This window comes from Ranitomeya imitator, chromosome 3 (assembly GCF_032444005.1).
Source record: "Ranitomeya imitator isolate aRanImi1 chromosome 3, aRanImi1.pri, whole genome shotgun sequence".
NCBI classification, from domain to species: domain Eukaryota; kingdom Metazoa; phylum Chordata; class Amphibia; order Anura; family Dendrobatidae; genus Ranitomeya; species Ranitomeya imitator.
Window position 1 is genome coordinate 11562476 of NC_091284.1, and position 14227 is coordinate 11576702.

A 14227-nucleotide genomic window follows, 5' to 3' on the forward strand; every position below is an offset into this window, starting at 1 on the left:
GGTCTTCGCAGACTCTCAGACTTTGTGTTTTCGATTGTCTTGTGTTGGGTGTACAGCATTGGGGATGACTATCAGACAGCTGTGGGGTGACGTGTCCGGCTCTGTGTGTATAGTGCTGGGTATGTGCTGATGTGACTTTCTTCATCGTCTGTTTCAGGATCACCTGCTGCCATCTGCCTTTCCAGAGTAAGTGGCTGTATGTCGGGACGGAGAGAGGAAACACGCATATTGTAAATATTTTATCCTTCGTTCTGTCCGGATACGTGGTCATGTGGAACAAGGCGATAGAACTGTGAGTACAATTGTCCCTCATCACTGGATTCTGGGTCAGTTATTTAATTAATGGATCACCATTTGTTAAGGGTTTGTTTCCCGGGTCAGTATTGGCCGCGCTTTGTACGCTCGGTGATTCCGCCTGTGTTCATTGACTGCGTCCTTTACATTGGACTGTGATAATTATCTTGCGGAGACTGAGCGTCTGAGCAAGATAAGTAGACATGCTGCGGTCTATAAAGATGCGCCACATGTCCGTTTATGCATCCACTATGCTGTAACATCAGGACGCTGCTGATAGACACAGTGTCCAATCCCCAGTGAATACTGACTGGAAACACGCTCTAGAGGATTTGTACAGTCTAAAGGCAGCCAAGCTTAAAGGGATTTTTCATCCTGAATATTTACTGTCTATTCTCTAGAATGCTTAGAACCATACAGATCTGTGAGGGTATGTGCCCACGCTGCGTCCAGGTGTGCGGATTTTTCCGCACTGATTTTGATAAATCCGCAGGGCAAAATCACTGCGTTTTTCCTGCGGTTTTTCTGCGGTTTTTGTGCGGATTCTACTTACACCTGCGTTTTTTTAATATGGAGCAGGTGTTAAACCGCTGCGGATTCCACACAAAGAATTTATATGCTGCGGAAAATAAACCACAGCGTTTCCGCGCGTTTTTTTTTCCGCAGCATGTACACAGCGGTTTTTGTTTTCCATAGGTTAACATGGTACTGTACACCGCATGGAAAACTGCTGCGGATCCGCAGTAAAAACCGCAACGTGTGCACATAGCCTAATAAGGGGGATCCTGCTTCCATGTAACCCCAATCTGATGACCTGAGAGGTTAGTATATAGAGGTATTCGAGCACGCTCCCCATAGAAGCAATGAAGACAATCTTGCTCTTGAGCTTTCAGTTGTCTTTTTCCATAACTTCCATGTGAGGCCATCACTTCACACAATCTTCCCCCCATGTGTCTGTGATGTCATAGTGGCTAGATGGTCATAAGCTTACAGTATGCGGCTTTAATTACGGTATTCAATATCCCGGCTTTTTGTCAGTGAGTGGAAAACAATCTTGTTTTTATCTAAATGAATGCTTGTTCTAAGCTAGTCCTACTGAGGGTTTGTTTCAATGTATCAGTGTGGGCAATTATCAGCTCCTTTGTTAATTTAATTTCCTGCTCTCCCTCCCACTTGTGGAGAGAATCTGTGATTCCTGTGTCTCCTTATCACTTATACAGAAAGCCTGTGAGTCCTTCTTCTCCCACCTACTTTTGCAGAAAGCCTGTGAGTCCTTCTTCTCCCACCTACTTATGCAGAAAGTCTGTGAGTCCTGCTTCTCCCTCCCACTTATAGCGAAAGCCTGTGAGTCCTGCTTCTCCCTCCCACTTACAGAGAAAGCCTTTGAGTCATGCTTCTCCCACCCACTTATAGAATCTGTGATTCCTGTGTCTCCTTATCACTTATTCAGAAAGCCTGTGAGTCCTTCTTCTCCCTCCCACTTATAGAGAAAGCCTGTGAGTTCTGCGTCTCCCTCCCACTTATAGAGAAAGCCTGTGAGTCATGCTTCTCCATGCCACTTATAGGAAAAGCCTGTGAGTCCTGCTTCTCCCACCCACTTATAGAGAAAGCCTGTGAGTCCTTCTTCTCCCTCCCACTTATAGAGAAAGCCTGTGAGTTCTGCGTCTCCCTCCCACTTATAGAGAAAGCCTGTGAATCATGCTTCTCCATGCCACTTATAGGAAAAGCCTGTGAGTCCTGCTTCTCCCACCCACTTATAGAGAAAGCCTGTGAGTACTGTGTCTCCTTATCACTTATAGAGAAAGCCTTTAAGTCCTGCACTGCCTCCCACTTATAGAGAAAGCTTGTGAGTCCTGCACTCCATCCCACTTATAGAGAAAGCCTGTGAGTCCTGCTTCTCCCATTTATAGAAAGCCTGTGAGTCCTGCCTCTCCCTCCCACTTATAGAGAAAGCCTGTGAGTCATGCCTCTCCTTATCACTTATAAAGCCTGTGAGTCCTGCCTCTCCCTCTCACTTATGGAGAAAGCCTGTGAGTCCTGCCCCTCCTTCCCACTTATGGAGAAAGCCTATGAGTCCTGCGTCTCCCTCTCAATTATGGAGAAAGCCTGTGAGTACTGCCTCTCCTTATCACTTATAAATCCTGTGAATCCTGTGTCTCCCTCTCACTTATGGAGAAAGCCTGTGAGTACTGCCTCTCTTTGTCACTTAGAAAAAAGCCTATGAGTCCTGCCTCTCCCTCTCACTTATGGAGAAAGCCTGTGAGTCCTGCCCCTCCTTCCCACTTATAGAGAAAGCCTGTGAGTCCTGCGTCTCCCTCTCACTTATGGAGAAAGCCTGTGAGTCCTGCGTCTCCTTATCACTTATAGAGAAAGCCTGTGAGTCCTGCGTCTCCCTCTCACTTATGGAGAAAGCCTGTGAGTCCTGTATCTCCTTATCACTTATAGAGAAAGCCTGTGAGTCCTGCTCTCCTTATCACTTACAGAGAAAGCCTGTGAGTCCTGCGTCTCCTTATCACTTATAGAGAAAGCCTGTGAGTCCTTCGTCTCCTTATCACTTATAGAGAAAGCCTGTGAGTCCTGCTCTCCTTATCACTTATAGAGAAAGCCTGTGAGTCCTGCGTCTCCTTATCACTTATAGAGAAAGCCTGTGAGTACTTCTTCTCCTTATCACTTACAGAGAAAGCCTGTGAGTCCTGTGTCTCCTTATCACTTATAGAGAAAGCCTGTGAGTCCTTCGTCTCCTTATCACTTATAGAGAAAGCCTGTGAGTCCTGCTCTCCTTATCACTTATAGAGAAAGCCTGTGAGTCCTGTGTCACCTTATCACTTATAGAGAAAGCCTGTGAGTCCTGCTCTCCTTATCACTTATAGAGAAAGCCTGTGAGTCCTTCGTCTCCTTATCACTTATAGAGAAAGCCTGTGAGTCCTGTGTCACCTTATCACTTATGGAGAAAGCCTGTGAGTCCTGTGTCTCCTTATCACTTATAGAGAAAGCCTGTGAGTCCTGCTCTCCTTATCACTTATAGAGAAAGCCTGTGAGTCCTGCGTCTCCTTATCACTTATAGAGAAAGCCTGTGAGTCCTGCTCTCCTCATGGAATCACAATCTGATCCTATGAGGACACACTGGTCGTAGTGAGCTGAATCTTCTGTGATGAGCATTTGGGGAATAGCAGCAAATAAAATTTAGATCTAGATACACATCAGATTGCTGCTTACACATCCCGCCATTGTCAGTTTGGATATCCTGCAGCTGCACACCCTTCCTCTCCCTCTTTACAGATGACCATCACCATCAAGTACATTGATAGGATTGGAGACATTTGTCACCATACGATCTGTAATGAACATGAAAGTAGGATCTTCAGTCCCCCAATCTGCACCCCATTAATGTGACATGCCGCAGCCTTTACCAGGTAGCTTTATGTTGTGGCATTTAGGAAATTAATAGAAATCTGCTGGCTCCGCAATTACTGCAGTCACACATGGAAGAAGACATAAATCACTGGTGACCTTTCCATAAAGACTCGGCGTCACTGCTCCGCCACTGCTCGTGTGCTGTACTCATATACATGTGTAAGTAACGAGAGAGGACGAGAAACAGAGAAAGTGAGAGGAAAAGAATCACGTTTTCAGTAGGTGCAAAATCTTCTACTAAAATGGAAGTTTAAGTCATTTATTTTTATCAATAAAAAATGCAAAGTGACTGAACAAAAGAAAAAATTAAATCCCATCAGTATCTGGTGACGGCCCGTCTCCTCTATCATCTCCTCCGGGCGTTCACCAGATACTGATGATGGAGGTGACGGGCGGTCACCAGATACTGATGATGGAGGTGACGGGCGGTCACCAGATACTGATGATGGAGGTGACGGGCGGTCACCAGATACTGATGATGGAGGTGACGGGCAGTCACCAGATACTGATGATGGAGGTGATGGACGGTCACCAGATACTGATGATGGAGGTGACAGGCGGTCACCAGATACTGATGATGGAGGTGACGGGCGGTCACCAGATACTGATGATGGAGGCGACGGGCGGTCACCAGATACTGATGATGGAGGGGACGGGCGGTCACCAGATACTGATGATGGAGGTGATGGACGGTCACCAGATACTGATGATGTAGGGGACGGGCGGTCACCAGATACTGATGATGGAGGAGACGGGCGGTCACCAGATACTGATGATGGAGGTGACGGGCGATCACCAGATACTGATGATGTAGGGGACGGGCGGTCACCAGATACTGATGATGGAGGCGACGGGCGGTCACCAGATACTGATGATGGAGGTGACGGGCGATCACCAGATACTGATGATGGAGGTGATGGGCGGTCACCAGATACTGATGATGTAGGGGATGGGCGGTCACCAGATACTGATGATGGAGGTGACGGGCGGTCACCAGATACTGATGATGGAGGTGACGGGCGGTCACCAGATACTGATGATGGAGGTGATGGGCGGTCACCAGATACTGATGATGGAGGAGATGAGCGGTCACCAGATACTGATGATGGAGGAGACGGGTGGTCACAAGATACTGATGATGGAGGCGATGAGCGGTCACCAGATACTGATGATGGAGGCGATGAGCGGTCACCAGATACTGATGATGGATGAGACGGGCGGTCACCAGATAAACCCTTCTATTGCTGAAGTTGTGCACCATGCCTCCACACCTGCCTAGGAGTTTTGCTCAGTTCCTCTCTCTGGCTTCTGGCATCTTGTGCTCTCCTCCTCTAGGTCCCCCCATGTGAGGAGGATACCGTACAGTTTATCACTGTTGTCATTTTGCTGGATTTATCTTTTGCATTCCAGCGTTTCTCTACTAGTTTCTCGCCAGTCTTCCTCATAATGACCTTTACTTGTCCATCCAATAATCTGAAATCTCCCAATATTCCTGTCACGATAATGTAAGAAATGTCATAATGTGAGATTAGTTCTAGAATGTACCATGTCACACACACTGCAGCTTCGACCCTCCTTCTCTCTCCCCCCTGCATTAGCTCATACCACAAGCAAAGCCCTATGGCAGAGACTCTATGCAACTTGATACTAATGTGTGGCTTTTAAAATGCAGGCGACCAATCCTGTAAAGTGTCGTGAATTCTGCTTTTGAGCTCCCTCTGGTGGTAGCAGATGGTAATGCAGTTGTTTCTGGGCTGCAGTCTTGGACAGGTGTATCTGCTAATTGCAGTTCTGACTGGGGTATTGAGGCGTGCAGGACTCATTAGTCCTTGCCAGTTGTCAATGTCTTTTGGGATATGAGTGTTCTCTGCCTGGCTTCTCCTGCTTGGCTGCTATTTCAGCAAAGATAAGTGTCTGTTTGTTTTTCTGTGGCACACTGCTGTGTGCTTGTTTTTGATTGTATTCCTGCTCTGAATGTAGGATTCGCTGGAGTTGCAGATTTACACTCCTACGTCTTTAGTTAGATGGAGGAAGTTTTTGTATATTCTGCTGTGGATATTTTTGAAGGGTTTTAATACTGACCGCACAGAACTCTGTTCCTATCCTGTCCTATTTTAGCTAGAGTAGCCTCGTGTGCTAAATCCTGTTTTGCTGCCTGTGTATGTTTTTCCTCTCCGACTCACCGCCAATATTTGTGGGGGGCTGTCTATCCTTTGGGGTTCTGCTCTGAGGCAAGATAGTATTCCTATTTCCATCTTTAGGGGTATTTAGTCCTCCGGCTGTGTCGAGGTGTCTAGGTTTTGTTAGGCACACTCCACGGCTACTTCTAGTTGCGGTATTAAGATCAGGTTTGCGGTCAGTATAGTGACCACCTACTCCAGTGAAAGTTTTCATGCTGCTCCAAGGTCACCGTATCATAACAGTAAAGCCACTCACCCTCCCTCTCCCCTGCTATATAGTGTAATAGGAGACCAAGGTGCAGCAGCCCCTCTATCCTCCCAGGAATGCCTTTGTCTGGGGACTCTAAAAACGTAAATTCTGAGAATATAGTGCATGTCATTACTCAGCCCACTTAGTGATGTCACGACAAGAGGGCATATCTTATACCTGCTGAGTTGTATTTTAGTCTTGGTCCAGGAAGCTAGCTAACAACACCTCGACATAGCTGTGCTAATGCACCTGGATGTATCTCCTGAGCACATGGCCGCTATGCTGATATGAAATGATCTGAATGACCTGTAGGTGTTCTCTATTCAATGTTAATTCTATTTTTTTTGTAATCTGCAATGTACACATGACGTTGTCTTCTTTGTAATATCTTTTATACTTTGTAAACACTGCCTAACTTTTCATGGAGTAAAATATATAATTTACTAGCTTGTTCTCTGCTCTATAAACGAACTGTCGTTTTCTCTGAAGTGAATTACGCTACTGATTTGGGTTGGCTCTGGACCCGTTAACCTTTGGTGGAATCGGAGCTGGTGGCAGCATAGTTTGTTCTGTGCGGTTGGGAGGCTTTGTAGCGACGGCGGCGTTGATAATTATTGTTCCCGCCTGTGTGGGAGTAGTTATATTGCCCTCGCTGCAGCGAGCCCAATTGCCAGGGCATAGCAGCCAGCCTTTCTGGTGACTAACTACCCTACGTGCAGTACCTAATCTGACCTGAGGGTAAAGGGGGGCGCCAGAGAGTTGCAAGATTTAAACCGGAAATGGGATAAAGATAAATCCCCTTCAGAAGGAACCAGGGGCAACCAAACAACCCCGGTTCGTGACAAATTGGTGTGAGCAGTGGGGACGATAAAGTTATCCTCGCCGGGATCTCTGACGCATTGTTGGGATCCGTGACATATCGTGGGCAGCACGGTGTGAACCGTGACAATTCCAGATTACAACAGTTAATGAATTCACTTTTTTAAATTAATCCCTACAGATCCAAAATACAGAAATACTAAAATCCAGACTGGCCGCCATTCTTGGCGTTTTGCTTATCTTAAAAGTTTTGCAACTAATCTTGCAGAGAATAAATAATGTAATGAGACTTTGGGACGAGGTTCAGAGCATTCTTTTTTGAATAAGTCTTTGAACACAATCCCGTTCCCTGCAGTATATACTCCAGAGCTGCGCTCACTGTGCTGGCTGTATACATATAGTGCCTTGGCCATGGATCTCTTCTTCCTGTGATGCAGGTGTCTGGCCGGCCTCACGGTGCTCCTGCTGCCACTTCTCCATTGTGTCTGATGCTTTGCTGCACTTTCATCTCTGTGTCTCTTCTGCTCCATCATCCGAGTCCTAATCATGGACACTGGATCCCTATCCTAATGGAAAAGCTAAATGTCGCCATTGATTCTCCCCATAAACCGCTGAGTGACAATTGCTGCTGGAGCAGAGGATGTGGATGTCGGGAGACGCTCCGTCCTGTCACTTTAAGGGGTAATTTATTGTAACAACGTCTTGTACTTGTGTTTCCTTTTTTAACCTCTCATATAAGAGACTTCCCAGTGAGACCCCCGACCAGTGCTGCTCATGGTCTCACTGACCGGTCTGATCCTGGCTGATTCCCTCTGGGAGATTCCTGATCTGACGTCTCACTGAACGGACTTTTACACCAATAGTTTTGTGGCTTTCATAGATTTGATGTTCCAGTTCCTCGCAGTTTTCCCATCCTCTGCTTGCTGTCAGTGAGTGGGAACCTTCTTGCTTCCATTCAGAGACATAAAGCTTCTGTCTGCGACGCGTTTTACATGTCAGTGAACTGTAGAGTTAGCAGTAGTGGGTTGCGGCGTCGCTGGGGTGAGGGTTTTTTCTCTTTTGCACACAGTACAGGAGTCTCCTTTTACTTTCACTGATACATTGCTGCAAAGCTTCAGAACAGGGCAGAGGTTGGTTCCGTGCACACAGCATTGTCTGCGCTCACTGCGGTGATGTAGCAGAGCCCGCAGGGTCGTGGTGTGATTGCGGCACTATTCTTCCCACACTCCTCCGGATGTTACTATCTCACTTCACTTTTCTTCCAGATCGACTAAAACTCACCCGGGGCCAGTTGTACATTTAAGTGACACCCCGCGAGATGAAGGCAAGGTAAGAGGCCCCCTGTAATGATGCGACCCCCCAGGGACTCACTGGGGAACACAATTTTCGTTGCGTTACATCTGACACTATATTTCTCTATCTTTTGGCTTCTATGTCCCAAATTGACCCCAGTGCAAAATGTACATACAGTGGAAGATAATGCAAAAGATGACCTGAATGTGATGTTCAGTTAAATTGCTTATGTTCATACAAAGGATATATCGTTACTGTAAGTTACTTTGTAGGAAAGTTAGGTGTTATGTAAGGTAGAAATGTGCGATTCCCGCTTTTCCTGAAATGTTCAGTCTGTGGACAATCTCACCTGATGCTCCAACAATAGTCCGCCATCATATGTCCATCCCATCCACCCTGATACCGTCCCTCCACGACCTTCACATCTAGGTGGAATCGTTCACTTTGCTCATCACTGACTGCACCAAGGTTTTCAGGAAAGTCAACAAGATGGCGGCAGGAAATGCACCTTGATGCTCATGTTGCAACCATGCATTTTGTAGTTCTTCAACAGTTTCTGGACAATTTCAGTGTAACTGTTTATTGTGTAATTGTGCATTTCCAAGAAAGTCTTTGATAAGGTCTGTGAATGATAACCAAGTATTTAGTTTAGAATTCTGACATTGGCCCGATGAAATGTTCATCTTTGGTGAGTTGCTGAATCTGTGAGCCATCAAACATACCAGCCTATATGTATTCACCCGTGATCTACCTAGTGCTAGTGCTGCCCCCGATCCACCTTGTGCTAGTGCTGCCCCGATCCACCTAGTGCTAGTGCTGCCCCGATCCACCTAGTGCTAGTGCTGCCCCAATTCACCTAGTGCTAGAGCTGCCCCAATCCACCTAGTGCTAGAGCTGCCCTCGATCTACCTAGTGCTAGTTCTGCCCCCGATCCACCTAGTGCTAGTGCTGCCCCGATCCACCTAGTGCTAGTGCTGCCCCGATCCACCTAGTGCTAGTGCTGCCCCCGATCCACCTAGTGCTAGTGCTGCCCCGATCCACCTAGTGCTAGTGCTGCCCCCGATCCACCTTGTGCTAGTGCTGCCCCGATCCACCTTGTGCTAGTGCTGCCCCGATCCACCTAGTGCTAGTGCTGCCCTCGATCTACCTAGTGCTAGTTCTGCCCCCGATCCACCTAGTGCTAGTGCTGCCCCGATCCACCTAGTGCTAGTGCTGCCCCGATCCACCTAGTGCTAGTGCTGCCCCGATCCACCTAGTGCTAGTGCTGCCCCCAATCCACCTTGTGCTAGTGCTGCCCCGATCCACCTAGTGCTAGTGCTGCCCCGATCCACCTAGTGCTAGTGCTGCCCCAATCCACCTAGTGCTAGAGCTGCCCTCGATCTACCTAGTGCTAGTTCTGCCCCGATCCACCTAGTCCTAGTGCTGCCCCCGATCCACCTAGTGCTAGTGCTGCCCCGATCACCTTGTGTTAGTGCTGCTCCTGATCCACCTAGTCCTAGTGCTGCCCCCGATCCACCTAGTGCTAGTGCTGCCCTCGATCCACCTAGTGCTAGTTCTGCCCCGATCCACCTAGTGCTAGTGCTGCCCCAATCCACCTAGTGCTAGTGCTGCCCCAATCCACCTAGTGCTAGAGCTGCCCTCGATCTACCTAGTGCTAGTTCTGCCCCCGATCCACCTAGTGCTAGTGCTGCCCCGATCCACCTAGTGCTAGTGCTGCCCCGATCCACCTAGTGCTAGTGCTGCCCCCGATCCACCTAGTGCTAGTGCTGCCCCGATCCACCTAGTGCTAGTGCTGCCCCCGATCCACCTAGTGCTAGAGCTGCCCTTGATCTACCTAGTGCTAGTTCTGCCCCCGATCCACCTAGTCCTAGTGCTGCCCCCGATCCACCTTGTGCTAGTGCTGCCCCGATCACCTTGTGTTAGTGCTGCCCGTTATCCACCTAGTCCTAGTGCTGCCCCCGATCCACCTAGTGCTAGTGCTGCCCTCGATCCACCTAGTGCTAGTTCTGCCCCGATCCACCTAGTGCTAGTGCTGCCCCAATCCACCTAGTGCTAGTGCTGCCCCAATCCACCTAGTGCTAGTGCTGCCCCAATCCACCTACTGCTAGAGCTGCCCTCGATCTACCTAGTGCTAGTTCTGCCCCCGATCCACCTAGTCCTAGTGCTGTCCCCGATCCACCTAGTGCTACTGCTGCCCCCGATCCACCTAGTGCTAGTGCTGCCCTCGATCCACCTAGTGCTAGTGCTGCCCTCGATCTACCTAGTGCTAGTGACACCCTCGATCCACCTAGTGCTAGCTCTGCCCTCGATCTACCTAGTCCTAATGCTGCCCCCGATCCACCTAGTGCTAGTGCTGCCCCCGATCCACCTAGTCCTAATGCTGCCCCCGATCCACCTAGTGCTAGTGCTGCCTTCGATCTACCTAGTGCTAGTGCTGCCCCGATCACCTTGTGTTAGTGCTGCCCCAGATTCGCCTAGTGCTAGTGTTGCCCTCGATACCCCTACTGCTAGTGCTGCCCTCGATCCACCTAGTGCTAGTGCTGCCCTCGATCCACTTAGTGTTAGTGCTGCCTTCGATTTACTTAGTGCTAGTGCTGCCCCCGATCCACCTAGTGCTAGTGCTGCCCCCGATCCACCTAGTTCTAGTGCTGCCCTCGATCCACCTAGTGCTAGTGCTGCCCCCGATCCACCTAGTCCTAGTGCTGCCCCCGATCCACCTAGTGCTAGTGCTGCCTTCAATCTACCTAGTGTTAGTGCTGCCCTGATCACCTTGTGTTAGTGCTGCCCCGATCCACCTAGTCCTAGTGCTGCCCTCGATTCACCTAGTGCTAGTGCTGCCCCTGATCCACCTAGTGCTAGTGCTGCCCTCGAGCCACCTAGTGCTAGTGCTGCCCTGATCACCTTGTGTTAGTGCTGCCCCTGATCCACCTAGTGCTAGTGCTGCCCTCGATCCACCTAGTGCTAGTGCTGCCCCCGATCCACCTAGTCCTAGTGCTGCCCCCGATCCACCTAGTGCTAGTGCTGCCTTCAATCTACCTAGTGTTAGTGCTGCCCTGATCACCTTGTGTTAGTGCTGCCCTCGATCCACCTAGTGCTAGTGCTGCCCCTGATCCACCTAGTGCTAGTGCTGCCCTCGAGCCACCTAGTGCTAGCTCTGCCCTCGATCTACCTAGTACTAGTGCTGCCCTCGATCTACCTAGTGCTAGTGCTGCCCTCGATCCACCTAGTGCTAGTGCTGCCCTCGATCCGCCTAGTGCTAGTGCTGCCCCCGACCCACTCAGTGCTAGTGCTGGCCTTGATCTACCTAGTCCTAGTGAAGCCCTCGATCCACCTAGTGCTAGTGAAGCCCTCGATCCACCTAGTGCTAGTGAAGCCCTCGATCCACCTAGTGCTAGTGACGCCCTCGATCCACCTAGTGTTAGTGACGCCTTCGATCCACCTAGTGCTAGTGACGCCCTCGATCCACCTAGTGCTAGTGACGCCCTCGATCTACCTAGTGCTAGTGCTGCCCTCGATCTACCTAGTGCTAGTGACGCCCTCAATCCACCTAGTTCTAGTGCTGCCCTCGATCCACCTAGTGCTGGTGCTGCCCTCGATCCACCTAGTGCTAGTGCTGCCCTCGATCCACCTAGTGCTAGTGCTGCCCCCGACCCACCTAGTGCTAGTGCTGCCCTCGATCCACCTAGTCCTAGTGAAGCCTTCGATCCACCTAGTTCTAGTGCTGCCCTCGATCCACCTAGTGCTAGTGAAGCCCTCGATCCACCTAGTGCTAGTGACGCCCTCGATCCACCTAGTGTTAGTGACGCCCTCGATCCACCTAGTGCTAGTGACGCCCTCGATCCACCTAGTGCTAGTGACGCCCTCGATCTACCTAGTGCTAGTGCTGCCCTCGATCTACCTAGTGCTAGTGACGCCCTCGATCCACCTAGTGCTAGTGCTGCCCTCGATCCACCTAGTGCTACTGCTGCCCTCGATCCACCTAGTGTTAGTGCTGCCCTCGAACCACCTAGTGCTAGTGCTGCCCTCGATCCACCTAGTGCTAGTGCTGCCCTCGATCCACCTAGTGCTAGTGCTGCCCTCCATCCACCTAGTGTTAGTGCTGCACTCGATCCAGCCTAGAGCATTCGCAGTAAGATAAACTGTAGAGATAAAATCTTGCTGTAATAGAAGAAAACTAACCACATTTTTTTAAATCAGCAGAAAAATCCCACAACCAAAATTATGTTCAAAATTGTTCTCCAGCGTTATCAGTATTATCTTCTTCTCCTAAAAGAGTTGGGGTCTCTGCAAACTACAGACCTTTGTCAGCCGCAGTAACCTCCAGAGCTGCAGTTAATATTCTGCTGTTACATAGTGTTTTATCCTCCAGTCACCTCCAGAGCTGCAGCACTATTCTACTATTGCTACATAATTACAGGCACATCTGAACCTTCAGTTGTAATACAATTAGATGTCATTGAGCTCTCATGCTGCATAGTTGTATGTGCTACACGACGGACATTGTGCTGGATAATTTTTTATTCCCCCGGTGCAGATGACGGACATTGTGCTGGATAATCTCTTATTCCCCGGTGCAGATGACGGACATTGTGCTGGATAATCTCTTATTCCCCCGCTGCAGATGACGGACATTGTGCTGGATAATCTCTTATTCCTCCGGGCAGATGACGGACATTGTGCTGGATAATCTCTTATTCCTCCGGGCAGATGACGGACATTGTGCTGGATAATCTCTTATTCCCCGGTGCAGATGACGGACATTGTGCTGGATAATCTCTTATTCCTCCTGTGCAGATGACGGACATTGTGCTAGATAATCTCTTATTCCCCCGGTGCTGATGACGGACATTGTGCTGGATAATCGCTTATTCCCCCTATGCAGATGACGGACATTGTGCTGGATAATCTCTTATTCCCCGGAGCTGATGATGGACATTGTGCTGGATAATCTCTTATTCCTCCGGGCAGATGACGGACATTGTGCTGGATAATCTCTTATTCCTCCGGGCAGATGACGGACATTGTGCTGGATAATCTCTTATTCCTCCAGGCAGATGACGGATATTGTGCTAGATAATCTCTTATTCCCCGATGCAGATGACGGACATTGTGCTGGATAATCTCTTATTCCCCCTGTGCAGATGACGGACTTTGTGCTGGATAATCTCTTATTCCCCGGTGCATATGACGGACATTGTGCTGGATAATCTCTTATTCCCCCGGTGCATATGACAGACATTGTGCTGGATAATTTCTTATTCCCCCTGTGCAGATGACGGACATTGTGCTGGATAATTTCTTATTCCCCCTGTGCAGATGACGGACATTGTGCTGGATAATCTCTTATTCCCCGGTGCAGATGACGAACATTGTGCTGGATAATCTCTTATTCCCCCACTGCAGATGACGGACATTGTGCTGGATAATCTCTTATTCCTCCGGGCAGATGACGGACATTGTGCTGGATAATCTCTTATTCCCCGGTGCAGATGACGGACATTGTGCTGGATAATCTCTTATTCCCCCGGTGCAGATGACGGACTTTGTGCTGGATAATCTCTTATTCCTCCGGTGCAGATGACGGACATTGTGCTGGATAATCTCTTATTCCTCCGGTGCAGATGACGGACTTTGTGCTGGATAATCTCTTATTCCCCGGTGCATATGACGGACATTGTGCTGGATAATCTCTTATTCCCCCTGTGCAGATGACGGACCTTGTGCTGGATAATCTCTTATTCCCCAACTGCAGATGACGGACATTGTGCTGGATAATCTCTTATTCCTCCGGGCAGATGACGGACATTATGCTGGATTATCTCTTATTCCCACTGTGCAGATGACGGACATTGTGCTGGATAATCTCTTATCCCCCGGGGGCAGATGACGGACATTGTGCTGGATAATCTCTTATTCCTCCCGTGCAGATGACGGACATTTTGCTGGATAATCTCTTCTTACCCCTGTGCAGATGACT

The 14227-nt window shown here is 49.1% G+C and overlaps 1 protein-coding gene across 5 annotated transcripts in view; it reads left to right on the forward strand.

Moving 5' to 3' along the window:
• Positions 1-14227, forward strand: part of STXBP5L (syntaxin binding protein 5L) — a 398760-nt gene that overhangs the window by 203232 nt on the left and 181301 nt on the right. For all 5 annotated transcript variants that reach the window (XM_069760483.1, XM_069760479.1, XM_069760480.1 and 2 more), the window contains exons 5-6: positions 158-292; positions 8223-8286. In XM_069760483.1, the coding sequence (XP_069616584.1) occupies positions 158-292; positions 8223-8286 (199 nt within the window). The remainder of the gene's footprint in view (positions 1-157; positions 293-8222; positions 8287-14227) is intronic.